This window comes from Heterocephalus glaber, unplaced genomic scaffold, assembly GCF_053883595.1.
Source record: "Heterocephalus glaber isolate CG9 unplaced genomic scaffold, H.glaber_assembly_v1.0 deba00000546, whole genome shotgun sequence".
In the NCBI taxonomy this organism is placed as follows: Eukaryota; Metazoa; Chordata; class Mammalia; order Rodentia; family Bathyergidae; genus Heterocephalus; species Heterocephalus glaber.
Window position 1 is genome coordinate 33,757,995 of NW_028258147.1, and position 25,700 is coordinate 33,783,694.

At 36.5% G+C, this 25,700-nt stretch overlaps 1 protein-coding gene across 9 annotated transcripts in view; it reads right to left on the reverse strand.

The window, feature by feature from the left end:
- The window catches only part of Ankib1 (ankyrin repeat and IBR domain containing 1), a 190,556-nt gene that overhangs the window by 33,767 nt on the left and 131,089 nt on the right, over positions 1 to 25,700 (reverse strand). For all 9 annotated transcript variants that reach the window (XM_021242588.2, XM_004862370.4, XM_087204472.1 and 6 more), the window contains one exon: positions 2,792 to 2,880. In XM_021242588.2, coding sequence (XP_021098247.2) covers positions 2,792 to 2,880 — 89 coding nt within the window. The remainder of the gene's footprint in view (positions 1 to 2,791; positions 2,881 to 25,700) is intronic.

A 25,700-nucleotide genomic window follows, 5' to 3' on the forward strand; every position in this document is an offset into this window, starting at 1 on the left:
TATATCAATAGAGCCAAGGACAAAAACCATATGATTATCTCCGTAGATGCAGAAAAAGCATTTGACAAAATCCAACATGCATTTATGATAAAAACCCTACAAAAAATTGGAATAGATAGTCTCTACCTCAAACTGATAGAAGCCATCTATGAAAAACCAACAGCCAATGTCATACTAAATGGTCAAAAACTGAAATCCTTCACACTAAAATCAGGAACAAGACAAGGATGTCCACTATCACCACTCTTGTTCAATATAGTTCTGCAAACATTAGCCATGGCAATTAGACAAGAGAAAGAAATAAAAGGAATAAAGATAGGAAATGAAGAAGTCAAATTGTCATTATTTGTAGATGACATGATACTCTATATAGAAGACCCCAAGAACTCCATCAAAAGTCTTCTAGACTTAATAACCAAATTCAGTCAAGTAGCTGGTTACAAGGTCAACACACAAAAATCAATAGCTTTCCTCTACACCAATGACAGACTCACTGAGAGAGAAATAGGGCAAATAATTCCTTTCACAATAGCATCCAAAAAACTGAAATACCTAGGAATCAACCTAACAAAAGAAATCAAAGACCTCTTCTTTGAAAACTATGGCACTATGCAAAGAGAGATTGAAGATGATATCAGAAAATGGAAAGATATCCCCTGCTCCTGGGTAGGAAGGATTAATATAGTGACAATGGCCATACTTCCAAAGCTGCTATGTAGATTTAATGCAATTCCCATTGAGATCCCACCAGCATACTTCATAGACCTTGACAAAACAATCCAAAAATTCATTTGGAACAAGAAGAGACCCAGAATAGCAAAAGTAATTCTAGGTAACAGAGACATGGCAGGGGGTATCACAATCCCCAACCTGCAACTCTATTACAAAGCTACTGTGATAAAAACAGCATGGTACTGGCAAAGAAACAGACTTGAGGACCAGTGGAACAGATTAGAAGATGCAGAAACAATGCCAGACACACTCAGCCATCTCATCTTCGACAAAGGAGCCAAACACCCTCACTGGAGGAAAGATAGCCTCTTTAATAAATGGTGCTGGAAAAATTGGGCTTCAACTTGCCAAAGATTCAAACTAGACCTGTATCTCTCACCATGCACTAAACTAAAATCAAAATGGATTAAAGATCTAAATATTAAAATAGAAACTCTGAACCAGTTGGAACAGAGGTTAGGTAGAACCCTTGAAGACATCGGTGTAGGAAAAGATTTTATGAACAAAACCTCAGTTGCCTGTGAACTAGCACAAACAATCAACAAGTGGGATCTCTTCTTATTAAAAGGCTTCTGCATAGCAAGAGAAATCACCAGCAGTGTGAAGAGACAACCCACAATGTGGGAAAAAATCTTCACCTGCTTTTCCTCAGACAAAGGTCTACTATCTCAAATCTATAAAGAGCTTAAAAAGATCAGACCTCCCAAATTTAAAGACCCAATCCAAAAATGGGCATCTGAAATGAACAGACATTTCTCAGACAAAGAAGTAGAAATAGCAAATAAATACATGAAAAAATGTTCAACATCACTGGTCATTCGAGAGATGCAAATGAAAACAATGCTGAGATTCCACCTCACTCCAGAAAGAATGGCTGCTATCATGAAATCAACCAATAACAAATGCTGGCAGGGCTGTGGGGAAAGAGGAACCCTGCTCCACTGCTGGTGGGAGTGTAGACTGATGCAATCACTGTGGAAATCAGTATGGAGATACCTCAAAGAACTAGGACTGGAAGTCCCATTTGACCCCACTATTCCACTGCTGGGGATCTTCCCCAAAGAATTAAAAGAATCATACCACAGTGATATATGTGCAACCATGTTCATAGCAGCGCAGTCTGTGATAGCTAAAACTTGGAAACAGCCCAAATGCCCATCAACTGGAGACTGGATAAAGAAAATGTGGTTTTTTAATAAAATGGAGTACTACTCAGCCATAAAAAATGAGAAATTAGAGACATTTATAGCTAAGTGGATGCACATTGAGGTGATACTGTTAAGTGAAATAAATAGGACACAAATGAACAAATTCCGAATAGTTTCTCTGGTGTGAGAAACTGAAAATGTAAATAAGGACTAAATGTATAATAGGTAATGTGAAATAGGAGGAAAAGGGGCAAAGGGGAAGGAAGTGGGAGGGCTAGGGGAAAGGATAGAAGGGAGTGGGATTAATATGAGAAAATGGAAAAATAGGAACAAAATCTTTGTAAATCGGGAGGAATGGAGGGGTTGAAGGGAGGGCTGGGCAAGGGTGAAAAATAAGAACCAAGAGAGATTATGTAAAGGTGCAAATGTCCAATGATGAATGTCATTATATTGTATACCTAAAATGTACCAATGATTAGAATGAATAATCGAAAATGTAAAATAGGAAGAAAAGGTCCAAAGGGGTAGGGGTAGTGGGAGGGGAAGGGGAAAGGAAAGAAGGGAAAGGAAAAATGATGAGAAATGGAAAAAATGGAAATAAAGTCTTTGTAAATAGGGAAGGGTGGAGGGTGTGAAGGGAGGGCTAGGAATGGGGAAAAAATAAGAACCAAGATGCATTATGTAAAGGTACAATTCCCAATGAGAAATGTAATTGTGTTGTATACCTATAATGTACCAATAAAAGAATTTAATTAAAAAAAATAAATCCAAGTGTAACATTCATACAAAAAAAAAAAAAAAGGAAAAAAACTTGAAAACTAACTCTTCAGTAAACATTATAAAAAACCGGACTATATTTTCTTGAATGGTATCAGGAAAGATATATCCCAGTTATACAAAATTCCTCTTACGTTCTTCTGGCTTCATTTCAGTTATTTTTTGTAGCCAGTTTTTCCATGTTTGGCAGTCACATGGTTCATGTGCTTCACCAAGGCACTCCCTAAAGAAGAAAACAGAAAAGCAATTCAAAAACATTCATCGATATCATGGTGAAACAAATAGGTGAGAAGTACTCTTCCAGTATTAAAGTTGTGAAAACTAAGGCACAGGGCTGGGGATTTAACTCAGTGGTTCTGCCGCCTGCCTTGCAAGCGGAAGGACCCGAGTTCAATCCCCAGTACCAAAAAAACCCCAAAACAACAACTAAGGCACAGTGATGAGATATGAAGCATTTCAATACAGGAAATGAAAATGTGATTCCAAAGCTTAATGCCATCAGACTAGCTTTCTTTAAAATCAGTACATTAAATCAGACATGTTAAAATTTCTGAACAGATTTGTGACCTAGTTTTGCATGCCGTAAGAGCTGTAAAACAGTTTTATCAATTGGGTTTTACTGTAACTAACATTTTAAATTCAATTACTCAAGGTGTATTCTTCAGGAATCAGCATTCACTACTTATGGGTTTGTTAGACAAGCAGAAGAGCAGGCCCCATGAGACCTAGAGATTGGAATATGTATTTTAGCAAAATTATCACATTACCCTTCCTCATTTTAAAGTTTTTGAAGGAAGGTTTTCAGTCAAAATCTTTTTTTTTTTTTTTTTTACCAGGGATCAAACTCAGGACCTTGTACTTGTGAGGCAGGCCCCAGCTCCACTGAGCTAAATCTCTAGCCCTCAGTCAGATTCTTACAGTTACTTTTACCTCCTATTTCCCAGATAACTGTTAGGGCAATCTAATTTACTTTTTATTGGAATTTAATAAATTCTCATTTAAATAATTAACAACATCAATTTATCATTTGTAACTCAATTTTATATTCTTAAGATCTGTGGCTATATAAGAAACTGAATACCGAAAAGAGCCTACAGCCTTCATAAATTGCTTATTTTATTCAATATGATGCTTTATTGCATAGTACAAAGGTCATTATTCCCATTAATAAAATATTATTTTGGCTAAAGAAAAACTGAAGCTGCAGATGATATTATCAACATCATCATCATTATTATCATTTTAAATAACGATGTTATTTACAATGGTTAAATTTGTTAAGACATACCAACTGACTCAAGTAGAGAGTCTTATAAACTAACAGGTAATACTTCACTATAATAAGTACCCATTCTACTTCATACTCATTTGGATGACTAATATTAAAACTAGAGGGCCAGGGATTTAGCTCAGTGGTTTCGCTGCCTGGTGTGCAAACACAAAGATCTGAGTTCGATCCGCGGTACCAAAAAAAAATGACAAAAAACCCAAAAAACCTAGAAAACAACAAGTGTTGGTATGGATTATAAAAATTAGAACCTCTATGAGAGCCCAATTAAAAAACCTGATGCTGAACCTCAAGCTTCTAGAAAAAGAAGAACAGGACAAAACCAAAGTCCATAGATAGGAGGAAATTATAAAGATCAGGGCAGAAATCAATGCAATGGTGACTAAGAAAACAATACAAAAAATCAAGGAAGCCAAGAGTTGGTTCTTCAAAAGAATAAACAAAATTAACAAACCCTTAGCCAACCTCATCAGAAAAAGGAAAGAAAAGACCCAAATGCATGCAATTAGGAATGAAAAGGGTGAAATTACAATGGACCCAGCAGAAATCCAGAGGATCATCAATACCTCTTTTGAGAACCTATACGCCAATAAGATGGAAAATACAGAAGAAATGGACAGATTCCTAGATATGTACGAATTACCAAAGTTGAACGAAGAAGACCTAAAAATTCTAAACAACCCAATATCAATCAATGAAATTGAAAACATAATTAAAAACTTACCAGGCTGGGGATTTAGCTCAGTGGTTTTGCCTCCTGCTGTGCAAGCGCAAGGACTAGAGCTCAATCCCTGGTACAAAAAAAAAAAAAAAAAAAAAGGAAAGAAACCAACGAAAACCTTACCAACTGAGAGAAGCTCAGGGCCTGATGGCTTCACTACTGAATTCTACAAGACATTTAGAGAGGAACTACTGCCACTACTGTTTAAACTCTTCAGTGAAATTGAAAGGGAAGCAATACTCCCAAATTCATTCCTGGAAGCAAGCATCACCTTGATCCCCAAAGCAGAGAAAGACCCAACTGAAAAGGAGAACCATAGGCCAATCTCACTAATGAACATAGATGCAAAAATCCTTAAAAGGATACCGGCAAATAGAATGCAGAAGATCATCAGGAAGATCATACACCCTGATCAAGTGGGATTCATCCCAGGGATGCAGGGATGGTTCAACATATGCAGATCAATCCATGAATACATTATATCAATAGAGCCAAGGAGAAAAACCATATGATCATCTCAATAGATGCAGAAAAAGCATTTCACAAAATCCAACATGCATTTATGATAAAAACCCTACAAAAAATTGGAATAGATGGTCTCTACCTCAATCTGATAAAACCCATCTATGAAAAACCAACAGCCAATATCACACTAAATGGTCAAAAACTGAAATCCTTCACACTAAAATTAGGAACAAGACAAGGATGTCCACTATCACCACTCTTTTTCAATATAGTTTTGGAAACATTAGCCATGGCAATTAGACGAGAAAGATATAAAAAGAATAAAGATAGGAAAGGAAGAAGTCAAATTGTCATTATTTGCAGATGACATGAAACTCTATATAGAAGACCCCAAGAATTCCACCAAAAGTCTTCTACACTTAATAACCAAATTCAGTCAAGTAGCTGGATACAAGGTCAACACACAAACATCAACAGCTTTCCTCTACACGAACAACAGACTCACTGAGAGAGAAATAGGACAAACAATTCCTTTCACAATAGCATCCAAAAAACTGAAGTACCTAGGAATCAACCTAACAAAAGAAATCAAAGATCTCTTCTCTGAAAACTATAGCACTCTGAAAAGAGAGATGGAAGAAGATATCAGAAAATGGAAAGACATCCCCTGCTCCTGGATGTAGGTACTTTCCTGGGTAGGAAAGATCAACATAATGAAAACGGCCATACCTCCAAAACTGCTATATAGATTTAATGCAATTCCAATTGAAATCCCAGCAGCATACTTCACAGACCTTGAGAAAACAATCCAAAAATTTCATTTGGAACAAGAAGACACCCAGAATAGCAAAAGCAATTCTAGGTAACAGAAACATGGCAGGGGGTCTCACAACCCCTAACTTGAAACTACACTACAAAGCTACTGTGATAAAAACAGTATGGTACTGGCAAAGAAACAGACGTGAGCACCAGTGGAACAGATTAGAAGATGCAGAAACAACTCCAGACACACTTAGTCATCTCATTTTCAACAAAGGTGCGAAACATCCTCACTGGAGGAAAGATAGCCTCTTTAATCAATGGTGCTGGAAAAATTGGGTTTCAACTTGCCAAAGATTAAAACTAGACTTGTATCTCTCACCATGCAGTAAACTAAAATCAAAATGGATTAAATACCTAAACATTAAAACAGAAATGCTGAACAGCCTGGAACAGAGGTTAGGTAGAACTCTTGTAGACACTGGTGTAGGAAAAGATTTCATGAACAAAACCTCAGTTGCCCGTGAACTAGCACAAACAATCAACAAGTGGGATCTCTTCTTACTAAAAAGCTTCTGCACAGCAAGAGAAACCACCAGTGGTGTGAAAAGATAACCCACAATGTGGGAAAAAATTTTCACCAGCTGTCCCTCAGACAAAGGTCTACTAGCTCAAATCTATAAAGAACTTAAAAAGATCAGACCTCCCAAACTTAAAGACCCAATCCAAAAATGGGCATCTGAAATGAACAGACATTTCTCAGACAAAGAAGTAGAAATGGCAAATAAAGATATGAAAAAATGTTCACCATCACTGGTCATTTGAGAGATGCAAAAGAAAACAATGCTGAGTTTCCACCTTACCCCAGAAAGAATGTCTGCTATCAAGAAATCAACCAATAAGAAATTCTGGCAGTGCTGTGGGGGTAGAGGAACCCTGCTCCACCGCTGGTGGGAGTGTAGACTGGTGCAAGCACTGTGGAAATCAGTATGGAGATACCTCAAACAACTAGGACTGGAAGTCCCATTTGACCCAGCTATTCCCCTGCTGGGTATCTTCCCCAAAGAATTAAAAGAATCATACCACAGTGATATATGTGCGCCCATGTTCATAGCAGCACAATTTGTAATAGCTAAAACTTGGAACCAGCCCAAATGCCCATCAACTGGAGACTGGATAAAGAAAATGTGGGGTTTTTTAATAAAATGGAGTACTACTCAGCCATAAAAAATGAGAAATTAGAGACATTTATAGCTAAGTGGATGCACATTGAGGTGATACTCTTAAGTGAAATAAATAGGACACGTGTAAATACTGAATAGTTTCTCTGGTGTGAGAAACTGAAAGTGTAAATAAGGACTAAAAGGTATAATAGATAATGTGAAATAGGAAGAAAAGGGGCAAAGGGGAAGGGGAAGTGGGAGGGTTAGGGGAAAGGAAAGAAGGGAGTGGAATAATATCAGAAAAAGAAAAAATGGAAACAAAGTCTTTGTAAATAGGGAGGAATGGAGGGGTTGAAGGGAGGGCAGGGGAAGGGGGAAGAAAATAAGAACCAAGAGAGTATGTAAAGAAGCAAATTTCCAATGATGAATGTCATTATGTTGTAGACCTAAAGTGTACCAATAAAATTTAAAAAATAAATAAACTAGAACCTTTGTGCATTGCTTACAGAAAGGTAAATGCTGATGTAGCTGCTATGGAGAACCGTTTGGTTTCTTATAAAGTTAAACATAGAATTACCATGGGATTCAGCAATTTGACTCTTAGGTATATATCTAGGAGAACTGAAAACAAACACTTAAACTTGTAAACACTAGTGTTTACAGAATTATACAACAGCAAAAAGTTGGAAACAACTGAATAGTGTCCATCAACAGATGAGAGGATGAACCAACTGTGGTGTAATCAAACAGTGAAATATTATCCAGCCATTAGAGGAGTGATATTCTAAATCATGATACAACATGGATGAACATTTGAAACCATGATATAACATGTTAGATGAAATAAGCCAGACTTAAAAGAATATTACACAATTCTACTTATACTAAATATCTAAACTGAGCACCATGGTGCATGTCTGTAATTCTAGTTAATCTTGAGAATGATGTAGGAAGATCACTTGAATCTAGGAGTTTAAGGACAGTCTGGACAACATAGTGATACCCTCTATGTCAGAAAAAAAAAGTCTAGGCTAATTCACACAGTCAGAAAATAGAATGGGCCTATCAGCAGCTGAGGAGATAAAGATGAGGAATTACTGCTTAATGGTTGCAGAGTTTTTAAGATTATGAAAAATTTCTTAAAATGTATAGGGGTGGTAGATGAGCCGTGAATACAATTAATGCTACTAAATCACATAGTTAAAAATGGTTAAATGGTTAAAAAAAAAGCACCAATTAAATTACTCTTTTGGGGTAATGTCCTTACTTTCCTGATTTAACACCTAAGCGGGTGTTGCAAATATTTTCTATAATAGTGGTTTTATAGAGCTCCTAGTAACTTACTGGTAATTTAACAGTCAAAAAATACTGGGTTGTTTAAAAGTGAGAGAGGATATATCATTTTCATGTAAGTGCATACAAAAATCAACTCTGCATTCTAGAAATGTAAGAGATGTCTGTGATAATTTCATTTGGCACATGAACTAGCATACAAAAGAGTAAGAAATACGTCACAGATCTAGGAACAGTGTTTCCATATGGTGCTTGAGAATACATGTGGGAATGTAGAATCTACATTTCTCACGACTCATTTAAAAAATTTGTTAATTATATCTCAATAAAGCTGGAAAAAATCTTCAGATGCAAAATACTCTTACATATGCAGTATCTAAAACAAACAAATGAACAATGAAACTAAATTTAAGATTTTCTTCACCTAGAGATTAAATAGCTTATTCTGTATTTTTCCCCCTGGCACAAATAATACTAGTACAGTGGTTCTGCTCTCAGAACATTTTCTAATAGAAAAAAGATAGTATCCTGCAGAAAAATGCCAATGTCTTCAAATGGAATCTAAGAAATCAGCAATTATTTAAAAGGCCATAAGCAGACTGCACAACACAAACTCTTAAGTCAAGGTAAGTTTGGAGCGAAATATTTCAAAACCTAAAAGAAAACCTCAAACCCAGATTGATGTACCCTGCAAAAGTACATTTCAAAACTGATGGAGAAATAAGATACTTTCATGGCAAATGACACCTGAATAAATTCCTAACTACCAAACCAGCACTCCAAAATGTTCTGAAGGACAATCTAGAAAGAGAAAACAAAGACCACAGCTCCACAGACCCCAACAGAATGACTCCACTAGGCAAGGCAAATAAACAAACAGAGGGTAAAGAAAGGGACTCAACAACAGGAAAATAACATGACAGGGATAAGTCAATACATATTAGTTATAACCATCAATGTAAATAGTCTCAATTCACCAATCAAAAGAAACAGACTGGAAGAATGGATCAAGAAACAAGATCCAACAATATGCTGCACACACACAAAAAACACATTTTACTTAAAAGAAATTCATCGACTGAAAGTCAAGGATGAAAAACAATATTCCATTTAACAGATGCCAGAAAAAAAGTAAGGGTAGCTATTTTACTTGCAGACAAAGATTTCAAGCCAAGATTGATCAGGAGAGAAAAAGGTCACTATATCCTTCTTTTTTTTTTTTTTGGTACGGGGGATCGAACTCGGGTCCTTGCACTTGCGCAGCAGGCGGCGAAACCACTGAGCTAAATCCCCAGCCCACTACATCCTTCTTAAGGGAACAATCCAAGAAGAGATAACAATCATAAATATATATGCACCAAACACCAGTGCACCCGACTATACAGAACAAATATGAATGGATATGAAAACTGAAATAAGCACTAATACAATTGTAATGGGGGACCTCGTTACCCTACTGTCACAAACAGAAAGATCAACTAGACAAAAAACCAACAAATATCAGAACTGAACCAAACTTTCAAACAAATGGACTTAGATGTACAGAGTGTTCCATTCTACAACATCAAGATACTCATGCTTCTCAGCTATACACTGGATGTTCTCTGAAATAGACCATATAATAGGTCACAGAACATGCTTAAGTAAATGCAAATGAACTGAAATTATATCCCATGTATATTATCAGACCACAGAGCAATAAAATTGGAAATCACTAGCGAAACAAACCACAAGAACTTTATAAACTCATGGAAATTAAATAACACCCTCCTGAACATCCAATGGGCTACAGATAAAATTACGCAAAAGTGATTCTGGGCAACAAAGGCAAGGTAGGAGGCATCACAATCCTTGACTTGAGATTATACTACAAAGATACAGTAATAAAAACAGCATGGTACTGGCAAAAAAACCCCACAAAAAAACAGACCCGAGGATCAGTGGAACAGACTAGAAGATGCAGAAACAACTTCCAACACACTCAGCCACCTTATCTTTGGCAAAAGGGCCAAATATCTTCTCTTTAATAAATGGTGTTGGAAAAAGTGGCTTTCTACATGCCAAAGATTAAAACTTGATCTGTATCTCTCACCATGCACTAAACTAAAATAAAAATAGATCAAAGATCTAAATATTAAAATGGAAAGACTAAATCTGCTAGAAGATAAAATAAGAACAACTCTTGAAGACAGGTATAGGCAAGGGCTTTATAAATAAAACCTCAACTGCACAGGATATATCACAATCAACAACTGGGATCTTATCTTATTAAAAGCTTTTGGACAGCAAAAGAAACCACCAACAGAGTAAAGAGAGAATTCAGAGTGGGAAAAATTTTTTGCCAACTGTTCCTCAAAGGACTAATATCTAGAATATATAAAGAACTAAAAAAAAAATCAGACCCCCTAAGTTTAAAGACCCCATCCAAAAATGGGCATCTGAAAAGAACAGACACTTCTCAGATGAAGAAGTAGAAATGGCAAATAAATACATGAAAAAATGTTCAGCATCACTGGTCATTTAAGAGATGCAAATTAAAACAAGGCTGAGATTCCATCTCACTCCAGAAAGAATGGCTCTTATCAAGAAATCAACCAATAATAAATGCTGGCAGGGGTGTGGGGAAAAAAAACTCTTTTCCACTGTTGGTGGGAGTGTAGACTGGTGCAGTCACTGTGGAAATCAGTGTGGCAATTCCTCAAAAACTAAAACTATAAGTTCCATTTGACCCAGCTATTCCCTTTTGGCATCCTCCTGAAAGAATCAAAAGCATCATACCATTGCAATGTATGCACACCCATGTTTATAGCAGCACAGTTTGTAACAGCTAAATCTTGGAAACAGCCCAAATGCCCATCAACTGATGAATGTATAAAGATGTGGGTTTTTATACAACGAAGTACTATTCTGCGATAAAGAAGGATAAACTTGAAACATTCATAGGTAAATGGATGCACCCTAAGACCATCCTCTTAAGTGAAATAAATCGGACACACATGTTCAAATATCACATGGTTTCTCTGGTGTGAGAAAGGGAAAGTATAAATATGGACCAAAAGGTATAATAGATATTGTGAAATAGGAAGAAAAGGTTCAAATGCAAAGGGAAACTAGGAAAGAGGGAGAGGAAAGTAAGGAAGGGAAAAGGAAAAAAGAAAATAGAAGGAAAAAATAGAAACAAAGCTTTTGTAAATAAGGAGGGAGGGGATTTAGCTCAGTGGTTCCGTGGTTCCACTGCCTGCCCTGCAAACATGAGGACCCCAGTTAGATCCCCAGTACCTAAAAATAAAATTATAAAAATGTAAATAAGGGGCTGGGGATTTAGCTCAGTGGTTCTGTTGCCTGCCTCGCAAGCGCAAGGTCCTGAGTTCCATCCCTGGTACCAAATAAATAAATAAATTAATTAATTAAAAAATGTAAATAAGGAGCGAAACAGGAGTTGAAGGGAGGGGAGTGAAAGGGGAAAAATAGAAGAACCAAGATATATCATGGACAGGTACAAATTCCATATGATGAATCTTATCATTATGTATATCTAAAATGCACCAATAAAATTAATTTTTTAAAAAAGCAAAGGCCATAATTGCTTCTCAGTGTGCTTGGCTTTGGGGCTATGTTGCATTAGATGGCAACAGATGGTTTTTCCTTCCAGAATCTCACAGGAAAACAGGGATCTACCGCTTACTTGGGTGCTGGCCCTGGCAGGAGGATCTCTTGAGAGCGTTATAATAGCTTGGCACAGTTTTCACTTGTTCCCAATGCAATATTAAGAGTGGGCATGAAAGGGAGAAGCTTATAAATAGAGGAAGCTATATCAAGGAGAGGAAACTAGAAAGAGAGGTAGAGGCTGCCATTTAATTGAGTGCTAAGGCATCTGGGAAAATAGGCTCAAACTTTTCTGAAGTACTGTATAAACTGCTGCCAGATATAACAGTTAAGTGATAATCTGGATTTTAAATACAGTTCCGCTGACACTGGAAATCTAAATTCCTGAAGAAAGTTTTAACCAATGACTAGTGACAAGCATTCTCAAGGACCTGGTATTTGTTGTTGAAACTATATCTCAAAATGTCAGTATAATGTGTTTAGGGGGGAAAATCTTGGCACATGGACAAATGAATCTTGACTAGTGACGCTAATGAAGTGAATCTACTAAAAAAAAAAGTTCTTTTGAAAGAGATTATAAAGAAAAAAAAAGAGGTTGTTTAATATAGAGTCCTTGGCCCTATCCAAAGTGACTGGAGGGGAACCTACTATCAACAGTTCAAAGAATGTTTCTTTCCTTGAAAATGTGTCAATATGCACAGCTGTTGGCAGGAACTCTGTATACAGAGACTCCAAAGGGCGAAAAGTAACCTGCAAAAGCTTCAAGTTTCATTACTGAAGGAAGAAATTCCTATCAAGATATTGGCTATTTCAATTCAAATGTCATTTTAAAAGTTCATTAACAATCAATTCCAAGCAAAAATTCTGATTTTTATAATTATCCTCCTTAGCTAACATTTTTTAGTCTGCCAGGCAGTGTTCTCAATATCGTTGAGTTCTGACTTGTTCCTTAGAACTCTTTTCTGAATCTCTATGTTAGAGCATAGAGCGGTTCAGTAATCTGTGAAAAATCCTGAGTAAGAAGTGGATAAGCTAACATTTGAAGCTAAATGTTAGACTCTAGAACTCTTGCTGTTGAACGTTGTCAGGTAAGAAGGCTTTTTATTTCACTGCAAGAGAAGATGCTTGTTTATGACTAAGCCACCAAGCTAGGTGGTGGCAGAGCTAAGTTGTAAATCAGGTTTTTTGTTACTCTGTACAGAGTATATATGATATTTAAACAAGGTCTTATGAATGAACTCTGCCAAATAAAGAACATCACATTTTTATTTCTGGGTTGTGAAGAGCTGGGGAATGTTCCATTTGTCAGCAGGACTCTGATCCTTTAACATAGAACTGCCAATCTGGAAAAAATATTTTTTTTCCCCCTGTAACTAGAGCTATGAAGCTGAGAGGCTGATTTTTTTTATAGGGTCTTGCTTTGTAGTTCAGGTTGGTTCTGAATTCACTGTGTAGCCCAGGCCGGCCTTGAACCTAGGATGATCCTCCTGCCTCAGCCTCCTGAGAGCTGGGACTAAGAGAACCTGGCTAGGAGACTGATTTTGTAAGAGAAGATGACATGCAACAATTAAGTTCACAAGTAAAGGCAACTTCACCTATTTTGCCCAAAGAATTCTTGGTGAGTCTCTTTTTAAAGTATGTGGAGAGAGAGAAGAAGTATGAAAATATTGCTTTACACGAGATTCATGATCCTAACAAAGGAGTAGAAGTTATAGAAATCCTTATCCTAGATCCTGAAGAAAAAGAGAATGAGGTGATAACAATTTTAACTCAAAGACATGCATTTTCAGAGTTTTTTGTGAATATGTGACAAGTCTCTGCCTTGTACTCTGATTCACTGGAAACTCGAGTTAGAAACCTGACAATGGTTTCTTAATTTGTGTATCAGTACGATTCAAGCCTTCCTATCAGAAGTTTAAAATGTTTAACTGTTTATGGGTTTTGAAGAGGAATTCCAAGAAAGTCTTTCAGATTATAATGGAGATACTGGTGATTGTCCCAAGAGGTACTTCTGACAAAGCTTATCTAAGAGAGACTGTTGCTAGTTCAAAGGGGAGAGAAATGACATAGTAGAAGTTTTACCTAATACAAAGACAAACAGGGGAGAAGGTCATTGGTTCAAGTCAAAGTCCATCTGGGTTTTGAACACAAACTGGAGATAATTTTGCCCCAAACAGAAAAAAAAAACTATATAAAGGGCAGAGAAAGTATCTGAGGGAGAGTTGTGAAAGGCACAGAATTTGCTTTGTTCTGAGTAAATTACAAAAGAAAGAGCTATCCTGTGATGGGAATGGAAATCCTATGATCACCTGTCTCCCAACAATGCGTACACTCAATTAGATCTAAGCAGATGTCTCTGGGGCAGGACTCAGCTGACTCTGTCACATTTTTGTTTGGGTTTTTTTGGTACTGGGGATCAAATTTGGGACCTTGCACTTGCAAGGCAGGAGCTGGAACCACTGAGCTAAATTCCTGGCCCTCTGTCACTTTTTGTTTTAAATTACTGCCATTTTGTAATCACTTTCAGAAAATTATTTCTGAGCTTTGTAGGGGAAAGAAAGGAACAAAATCAGAGTCACATGGTTGTATTTTGTAAAGATCTGTCTTGCAGAGCTTCCTTTTATATAGGAAGAGATTTGCTTCTCATTGAAATAAAGAGAAAAGGGCAGCAGGAAACATGACCATTTCTACTTAAAATTACTGATCACAGTCAAAGCTTTTATGCTATGTGAATAAGAGTAAGAAGCTAAGAATACAAAAACAGGGATTATAAATTAGTGTCTAGCTGAGCATAGTGAGCATGCCTGTAATCCTCTCACAATAATAAGGCAGGAGGACTGCCACAAGTTGGGAGGCCTGGGTTACTTAGTGAGTTCAAGGCTAGCCTGAACTACATAGTGAGATCCTATCTCCAAAAACAAAATAAAAATAAAAATTAGAGTCTAGAGAGATGAAGAAGGCAACATATAAATCCTACAGACTACCTCAAATATTTTTAATGAATATCAAAGCTAAAAGAGAGTAAGATTAAGCTGAGAAACTTAAATCTAAGTCCTTCATAAAATCTATTTTTCATTTCATTCAAATTACTTTCTTTGCTTCTCAGGTGCTATTCTAGAAAACGATAATTTTTATTTCCTAAATTCTCCACTAAACTTATGAGTAGGAAAGAAAGCAAATAGTTGCCAAGTGTGACCCTTTAACTGGGATGAAATCCAAAGTAGGGGCCAAGCTTCCAATGGGTATCAAAAATAGCTGGCTTGATATTTTAGGGTATGAGAGTAACCTGATATATTTCTCCAAATGTTAGTTAAGGAATTTACAGTCTATAGCACTGGCTATGTTTACATAAATATATACATATGTAGTGCTAAGAGTATGACCTATTCTGGTAGGTTTACTTATCTTTAGTCAAATCAAACTTACTACTTGGTTTATATAAAGAGAATGGGAAAAAGTAGAATAAAGTAAAAGCTAAACTATAGTGAAAAATTGAAGCTAGACCATGGAAACAGAGCTTAAAATGACACACAGGCTTTTCTTTGACCTTCAAAACTTTGCTTTTCTCTGCTCTCAACAAATGGAGTTTTTATTTTATCTACTAGACCATTTATTAATTTTTGTTACCCTTCTTTTAGCTCATCCAAGTTTAAAAATCAGCCTTTCTCAAACAATCAATTAAAAAATCAGCCTTTCTCAACCAGGATTTCTCATGTGAACCAGAGAACTTAGGAAAAGATTATGTGATAATTTCTTCAATGTTCCCAAGAATGGTATAAAAGTAATAAAATTCTAGATGTATAGGATATATATAAAGGGTGCCTTAGGGCACTAGAGTTTAATTTGCTCAAGTAATATCATACTGACTCAGAAGAGAAAGCTCCTTCATTACTTTAATATTCTTACTTTATATTAAAGTAGATTCATACTCATCTAAATTCAATTTATCTGCTAACAAAAAAAGCTCATGGGCATTCATTAGCTCCCATCTTTTTCTATAGTTCCAGTAATTTTTATTGCTTGGACAGGGAGGCAGAGCTAATAACCAAACATGAATAATAAAAATGTAAAACTCTAATAAAATGTGTGAAATTTTCTTATTTAAATTTTCAAAAAATTACCCTACAACATGTGGATAACAATGTTTATTCAGTATTTTGCTGCTATTTTACTTGCTCAGTCTGATTTAATCACAAATAGTAAACATGGTTTTGTTTCATTAATTGCTATATCCAAGCACACAGTGCAAGTTAGAAAAATTTTTTGGTAAAAGGCTAAAGTAACTACAGTAAAACCTTGGATTGTGAGTAACTTGCTCTGTGAGTCTTCCAGAAGATAAGCAAACATTTCTAAGAAATTTTAACTTGATAAATGTCTGATCTTGCAATAAGAGTAATACATGATGCTGAACATCACATGATCACAAGTGAGACAATGGTCCCTCTCTCCCTCCCTTCTCTCTCTGCAGGATTGTTGGTGCTCGTCTCCCAACAGGAAGAGGTTATAGAGATCTTGACTGTAGAAAAGGAGGAGAAAAAAGTAGAGGAATCCCTCACTGCAAATGAGATTAGGGTGATGTGTAAAATGTGGAAAACAGTACAAAATTTTGTAGAAAAGCACCAATGAATATGGCTGTAACAATGTGAGTGATAAATCTGTTTAATGACAATGCAGTGTTACATTTCTGCAAAATCTTCAAAAGGATGCAAAAGCAAGTGTCATTGGATAGGTTCTTTGTTAAAGATGCATGAAAAGAAAAAGATAACATTGAACCAATAGATAGCAGAGATTCCCTTAGTGATATTAAAAGTTATCCTAAACAATTACCCTTCTCCCCTCCTCCCTCTTTTTTTGGGGGGGTACTGGGGATTGCGCTTGTGGAGCAGACGGCGAAACCACTGAGCTAAATCCCCGGCCCCCTCCCCCCTCTTGACTCCCTCACATGAGCCACAAAGATTTTCAAAGGTAAGTGCAGGTTAATTTCATTATTTTTCTTTATATTTTGTATTTTTAAAAATTTATTTATTTTTTTGGACTGGGGAGCGAACTCAGGACCTTGCAGTTGTGAGGCAGGTGCAGCACCATTGAGCTAAATCCCTGGCCCTATAATCACTTTCATATGAATATTTTTGGGTTGTGGAATAAATCATCCGAGTTTCCATTATTTCTTATAGGGAAATGCTATAAGTGCTTTGGATTACAAGCATGTTTCTGAAATGAATATGCTTAGAAACCAAGACTTTACTGAATTTTTATTTTTGCCAAACCTTTAGCCACTGTTGTAATTATTCAATTTTGCTGTCATAGCCTCAAATCAGATAAAGTATATAAGGAAAATGGCATGAAAGGCTGTGGCTGAGTTTCAATAAAACTTCATTTTCAAAAACAGGTATGGACAGAGTTTGCTGACTTTTTTTTTTTTTGGTACCGGGGATCGAACTTGGGTCTTTGCGCTTGCGCAGCAGGCAGCAAAACCACTGAGCTAAATCCCTGGCCCAGCTGACTTTTGACATCAAGTACAATATAATAGTTAAGCAGGTAGTTCAATGAAGTATTTTTACTAAAAAGCATGCTTAAAAAAGATATAAAATAATTAAAATAATCTCTTGCAATCTATTGGATCATAGTGGAATGAAATTAGAAATCCACAGCAAAAGAAATGACAGGAAATTTGAAGATACATGGAGATTAAATAATACACTGTTGAATCATGAATGAGTCATAGAAAAAATCAGGATAGAAATTAAAAGCATCCTAGAATTACAAAAGAATGGAACCACAACATACCAAATTCTATGGAAGACATGAAAGCAGTTCTAAGAGGGAATTTTATAGCTGTGAATGCCTCCATTAAAAATAAAAAAAGAGCAGACCCTGACCCCAGCAGCTTGGACCCAAAGGCCCAGCCAAAGGCCTGCCTGGAAAAGAGCTGCACAGGCGCACAAGCAATAGCCAGAGGCCCACCCCAATACCACTGGTAACTGTGGGCAGACGCTAGCCAGAAGCCCGCTCCGACACCAGTGACTGGGGTGCACAGCTCCTAGCCAAAGGCCCTCCCAGAAAACAGCTATGTAGCAGGGCAGGCCACAGCCAGAGTCACACCCAGATACCACCCCAAGTGTGCACAGGCCACAGCCAGAACCCAGCCTGCACAACAGGGCAGCGCATGGATCCAAAAGGCAACCACTCTGAACCCAGGAATTGGTGCAAGGGTGAGCACCACAGAAAAGCCCTCTCGGTGGCTTACTGAGAATTGAAGACCACTGGGTGTGCAAAAAGTTGCCTCAACAAAGGAGCAACAGGTTTCCGTCTGTAGAAATGAGAAGACCTGTAAACAAGTCTCAAAACCAGACTTCCAGATCACCTAGTGCAACCCCAAAGGGAAACAAGATGGAAAAATCTTGATAGTCAACCACCTGGACTCCCTGAACTGGCAACAAAAGAGGATATGGAAAAAATGGAATCAGAAATAATTTCTCAGATAACAACAGAGATTGTATCCATAATGGAAGACATGATTAATAAATCTAGAGCAGATACAGATAAAAAAAACAGAGGGGCTGAGGAACATGATGGAATCACAACACAGGAAACAAATGGAATCCATAAAACAGATGCAAATAGAATTCCAGGAGATTAAAAACTCCATTGAAGACTTATGCAGCAGAATGAGCTAATGTGAGGACAGAATTTCAGATATAGAAGACAGGATTGAAATTAGTGACAAAGAAAAGAAAAATTTTTTAAAATAGTAAGAGACCACGAGAAATTAATCCAGTAGCTGCTAGACGATGCAAAGAATAACATGAGACTGATTGGAGTCAATGAAAAAACAGGAGAGTACAGAAAACATAAAAGAAAAGCTGTTCACAGAAGTAATGGCAGAAAACTTCCCAAGCAGGGGAAAAGAACTTCATATAAAGATAAGTGAGGCATATAGAACTCCAACTAGTCATGATAAAAAAAAAAAAACTACACCTAGACATATAATAGTTAAGATTTCAGAAACTCAACAGAAGAACAAGATTCTACAAGTAGTTAGAGAAAAGAAACAAATCACATACAAAGGAAAGCCCATCAGAATCACAGCAGACTTCTCAATGCAAACCCTCAATATTTCAAGCCCTAAAGGAAAACAACCTCTAATCCAGACTGATGTACCCTGCAAAACAATATTTTAAAATTGATGGACAAATAACATAGTTTCATGACAAAGAGCACCTTAGGAACTTCATGAATACCAAACCAGCACTCCAAAAAACTGTAGACAATATCCTAGGAAAACACAATGAGGATCACAAACCCAGGAAGTCCAGAAGAATGAATCCATGAGGCACGACAAGAAGTTAAATGCAAAGAGAGAGAATCCAACAAAAAGAAAGTCATGAAAGGATAAGTCAATACATATCAGTTATAACCATTAATGGTAATGGTCTCAATTCACCAATTAAAAGAAACAGACTGGCAGAATGGGTCAAGAAGCAAGATCCAACAAAATGCTGCATACAAGAAACACTTAATTCAAAAGGAAACTCATAGACTGAAAGTTAAAGGGTGGAAAACAATACTCCATGCGACGGGAATCTGAAAAAAACCAGTAACTATCCTCTTTGCAGATCAAATGGATTTCAAATCAACACTGATTAAGAGGGACAAAGAAGGACACTACATCTTTGTAAAGGGAACAATCCAAGAGGAAGAGATGACAATCATAAATATATATCCACCAAATACTAGTGTGCCCAACTATATAAAACAAATAGTAATGGACGTGAAAAATCAAATAAGCACTGATACAATAGTAGTGGGGCAACTCAATACCCCACTGTCACAAATAGATAGATCCACTAGACAGAAAATAAACAACAAAATACTAGAACTCAATCAAACTCTTCAACAAATGAACTTGATTTTTTTTTTTGGGGGGGGGGGGGTTGGTACCAGGGATCGAACTCAGGAACTTGTGCTTGCAAAGCAGGCGGCAGAACCACTGAGTTAAATCCCCAGCCCTTCAACAAATGAACTTAATAGGTCTTTATAGTGTTCGACCCCACAAAATCAGAAAACACATTCTTTCTGGCTGCACATGGGTCATTTTCCAAAATACACCACATCTTGGTGATACAACATGTTTAAGTAAGTGCAAAAGAATTGACGTTATCCCCTGTATATTATCAAACCATAGTGTGATGAAATTGGAGATCAATAGCAAAATAAACCACAAGAATTTCATAAACACATGGAAATTGAACAACACACTTCTGAATAACCAATGGGTCACAGAGCAAATTAAAAAAGAAATCTAACAGTTTCTATAATTAAATGACAATGTCAATACAACATACCAGAATCTATGGGACACAATGAAAGCAGTCCTACACAGGAAATTCATAGGAGTGAATACTCATATTAGGAAAACAGAGGGACCTCAAATAAACAACCTGAACCTCAAGCTTCTAGAAGAAGAAGAGCAGGACAAACCCAAAGCTCATAAAGGAGTGGAAATTATAAAGATCAGAGCAGAAATCAATGCAATGGACACTAAGAGAACGATACAAAAAATTAAAGAAGCCAAGAGTTAGTTCTTTGAAAGATTAAACAAAATTGACAAACCCTTAGCCAACCTTATCAAAAACAGGAAAGAAAAGACCCAAATGCATGCAATTAGGAATGAAAAGGGTGAAATTACAATGGAGCCAGCAGAAATCCAGAGGATCATCAATACCTAATTGGATACCTAATACCTACAATACCTAATACCTACACACCAATAAGATGGAAAACACAGAAGAAATGGACAGATTCCTAGATATGTATGAATCACCAAATTTGAACGAAGAAGACCTAAAAATTCCAAGCAACCCAATATCAATCAATTAAACTGGAAATGTAATTAAAAACTTACCAACTAAGAAAAGCCCGGACCCTGATGGCTTCACTGCTGAATTCCACAAGACATTTAGAGAGGAACTATTGCCACTGTTTAAACTTTTCAGTGCAAGTGAAGGGGAAGCAATACTCCTGAATTCATTCCTGGAAGCAAGCATCACCCTAATACCCAAAGCTGAGATAGACCCAACCCAAAAAGAGAACTATAGGCCAATCTCACTAATGAACATAGATGCAAAAATCCTTAATAAGATACTGGCAAATACAATGCAGAAGAGCATCAAGAAAATCATACAGCCTGACCAAGTGGGATTCATCACAGGAATGCAGGGGTGGTTCAATATGTCCAAATCAATAAATGCTAATACACTATATTAATAGAGTGAAGGACAAAAACCATATGATCATCTCAATAGATGCAGAAAAAGCATTTCACAAAATGCAACATGCATTTATGATAAAAACCCTACAAAAAATTGGAATAGACAGTCTCTACCTTAACCTGATAAAAGCCATCTTTGAAAAACCAAGAGCTAATATCATAGCAAATGGTCAAAAACTGAAATCTTTCACACTAAAATCAGGAACAAGACAAGTATGTCCTCTATCACCACTCCCGTTCAATACAGCTTTGGAAACAGCCATAGCAATTAGACAAGAGAAAGAAATAAAAGGAATAAAGATAGGAAACAAAGAAGTCAAATTGTCATTATTTGTAGACGACATGATACACTATATAGAAGACCCCAAGAACTCCACCAAAAGTCTTTTAGACGTAATAACCAAATTCAGTAGAGTAGCTGGATACAAGGTCAACACACAAAAATCAATAGCTTTCCTCTACATGAACAACAGACTCACTGAAAAATGAACTGGAGAAACAACTCCCTTTACAACAGCATCCCCCCAAAATGAAATACCTAGGAATCAACCTAACAAAGGAAATCAAAGACCTCTTCTCTGAAAACTATAGCACTCTGAAAAAACATATCAAAGAAGATATCAGAAGATGGAAAGACATCCCTTGCTCTTGCATAGAAAGAACCAATATAGTGAAAATGGCTATACTTCCAAAACTGCTATATAAATTCAATACAATTCCAACTGAAATTCCAGCAGCATACTTCACAGACCTTGAGAAAACAATTCAAAAATTCATTTGGAACAAGAAGAGAACCAGAATAGCAAAAGCAATTCTAGGTAACAGAGACATGGCTGGGGGTATTACAACCCCCAACTTGAAACTATACTACAAAGCTACTGTGATAAAAACAGCATGGTACTGGCAAAGAAACAGACCTGAGGAACAATGGAACAGATCAGAAGATACATAAGCAACTCCAGATACACTCAGCCACCTCCTCTTTGACAAAGGAGCCAAACACCCTCACTGGAGGAAAGATAGCCTCTTTAATAAATGGTGCTGGTTGGGCCAGGGATTTAGCTCAGTGGTTTCACTGCCTGATGCTTAAGCGCAAGTAGACCTATATCTCTCACCATGCACTAAACTAAAATTGAAATGGATTAAAGATCTAAATATTAATACAGAAACACTACACCTGCTGGAACATAAATTAGGTAGAACTCTTGAAGACACTGGCGTAGGAAAACATTTCATCAACAGAACCTCAACTGCATGTGAACTAGCACAAACAATCAACAAGTGGGATCCCTTCTCCTTAAAAAGCTTCTGAACAGCAAGAGAAACCAACAACAGTGTGAACCGACAACCCAAAATGTGGGAAAAAATGTTTACCATCTGTTCCTCAGACAAGGTCTACTATCTAGAATGTACAAAGAACTTAAAAAGATCAGACCTCCAAAATTTAAAGACCCAATCCAAAAATGGGCATCTGAAATGAACAGACACTTCTCAGACAAAGAAGTAGAAATAGCAAATAAACATATGAAAAAATGTTCAACATCACTGGTTATTCGAGAGATGCAAATGAAAACAATGCTGAGATTCCACCTCACCCCAGAAAGAATGGCTGCTATCATGAAATCAACCAAGAACAAATGCTGGTCGGGCTGTGGGAAAAGAGGAACCCTGCTCCACTGCTGGTGGGGGGGTAGACTGGTGCAACCACTGTGGAAATCAGTATGGAGATACCTCAAAGAACTAGGACTGGAAGTCTCATTTGACCCAGCCATTCCTCCACTGGGTATCTTCCCAAAAGAATTAAAAGAATCCACAATGATAGATGTGCACCCATCAACTGGAGACTAGATAAAGAAAATGTGGTTTTTTAAAAATAAAATCGAGTACTACTCAGCCATAAAGAATGAGAAATTAGAGGCACTTATAGCTAAATGGATGTACATTGAGGTGATACTCTTAAGTGAAATAAATAGGACACACATGTGTAAATATCAAATAGTTTCTCTGGTGTGAGAAAGTGAAAGTGCAAATAAGGATCAAAATGTTTAACAGATAATGTGGAATAGGAAGAAGACATGCAACAGGGAAGGGGAAGTGGAAGGGGTATGGGAAAGGGAAGAGTGGAATGGAATTAATATGAGAAAATAAAAAAATGGAAACAAAGTCTTTGTAAATAGGGAGGGGTGGAGGGGTTGAAGAGAGGGCTGGGCAAGGGTGAAATATAAGAACTAAGAGAGATTATGTAAAGGTGCAAATTTCCAGTGATGAAAGTCATTATATTGTATATCTAAAATGTACCAATGATTAGAATGAATAATCGATAATGCAAGATAGGAAGAAAAGGTCCAAAGGAGTAGGGGTAGTGGGAGGGGTAGGGGAAAGGAAAGAAGGGAAAGGAAAAATGATGACAAATGGAAAAAAAGGAAATAAAGTCTTTGTAAATAGGGAAGGGTGGAGGGGGTGAAGGGAGGGCTAGGAATGGGGACAAAATAAGAACCAAGACGCATTATGTAAAGGTACAATTCCCAATGAGAAATGTAATTGTGTTGTATACCTACAATGTACCAATAAAAGAATTAAAAAAAAAAAGAATCAATGTATATTATATAAAGGTACAAATGTCCAATGATGAATGCAATTATATTATATACCTAAAATGTACCAATAAAATTTTAAAAAAACAATCTCAAAATAAATAATCCAGTGATGTATTTCAAGGTCCTGATAAAAGAAGAGCAATCTAAATCCAAAACTTGTAGAAGGAAAGAAATTATAAAGATCAGAGATCAGAAATTATAAACATCAGAAATTAATTAAACCAATAAAAAATACAAAGGATCAATAAATCAAAGAGCTGGTTTTCTGAAAGAATAGACAAGACTGATAAACCCTTAGCCAAATTTACCAAAAGAAGGAAAGAAATGACTCATGTCAATGCAATTAGAAATGTGAAAGGCAAAATCACAATGGACATTGTCAAAATCCAGAGGATTAAAAGAAAGTATTTCAAAAATTTATAATCCAATCCATTGGAGAATCACGAAGAAATGGATAAATTCGCAGACATATATTAACTAACAAAATTGAACAAAGAAGATATAAAGCCTAGAACAGATCTGTAACAAGCTATGAAAAAGAGGCAGTAATACAAATTCTACAACTAAGAAAAGCGAGGACCTGATGGATTGCTGCTCATTCTTCAGAACTTTAGAGCTAGCAGTCCTCAAGCTGAAGAGAAAGAATAATGCCAAAGTGATTCCTTGAAGCTAGCATTACAAAATCAAAGACTCAAGAAAAACAAAAAAGAAAATTATATACCAATTTCTTTAATGAACATAAAAGCAAAAAATCCTCAACAATACACTTTTTAAACAGAATGCAAGAAACCATTAAAAAGATTACACATTGTGACCAAGTTTGGTTTAGCCCAGGGATGCAAGGATAGTCCAACACAAATAAATCAATTGAACACATCACATGAACAGAAGGATAAAAATCACATGATGATCTTAATAGATGCAGAAAAATCCTTTGACAAAATCCAACATACATTCATGATAAAACCCTAATGAAAATAGGTATAGAAGGCTCTTACCTCAAACTGTATAAGCCATTTATAACAAACCCACTTCAACATTATAACCTAAAATCAAAAACAAGACCAAGGTGTCCAATTTTAGCATTCCTGTTCAATATACAAGTGGTACCTTGGTTCACAAACCTAGTTTGTTTCATAATTCTGGAAAAGATGGCCTGGTTTGTATTTGTGTGGGAAAGATGGCTGTGGTCGTGTTCTTCATCCCATGCAGAGTTCGTAAACAAAAGCAGAATTTTGCTACTGCTACTATTTTTGAACCAAATTGTTCACAAACAAATCGTTTGTGAACCAAGGTACAAATGTTGGTACTCAAAACTTGAGCCAGAAGTGTTTATAATAAACTCAGCAAAATATCATGATACAAATTAACACACAAATATCAATAAGGTTCCTATAAACCAACACTGAACTCACTGAGAAAGAAATAAGAAAAAAAACCCATTCACATCAATTTAGAAAAACAAAACAAAACAAAACACCTTGGAATTAACCAAACTATGGAAGCCAACCATCTCTGTAAGTAAAACTATAGTTATCTGAAAGGAGATTGAAGAGGACATTAGGAAATAGAAAGAAATCCTTGTTCCAGATAGGCAAAATTAATACTGTCAAAATTACCATACAATAAGTCACTGACTTATGAACATTCACGTTGTGAACTTTCACAGATACGAATGAACCTCATATTATGAACATTCCTACTTGCAAACAAATTGTAGAAGTGGTTCACGTGTCTGCTGGACATTGTCTCAGTTGTGCTGTTGTGTGCTTACCATACAGTGTGATAGTGTACAGTAGGACAGTGCTCAATCAGAGCCCAGGATGTCCAGAAGCCTGAAGAAAAGCAGAGGAGATGCGGAGGGGACTGCTAGGAAGCAC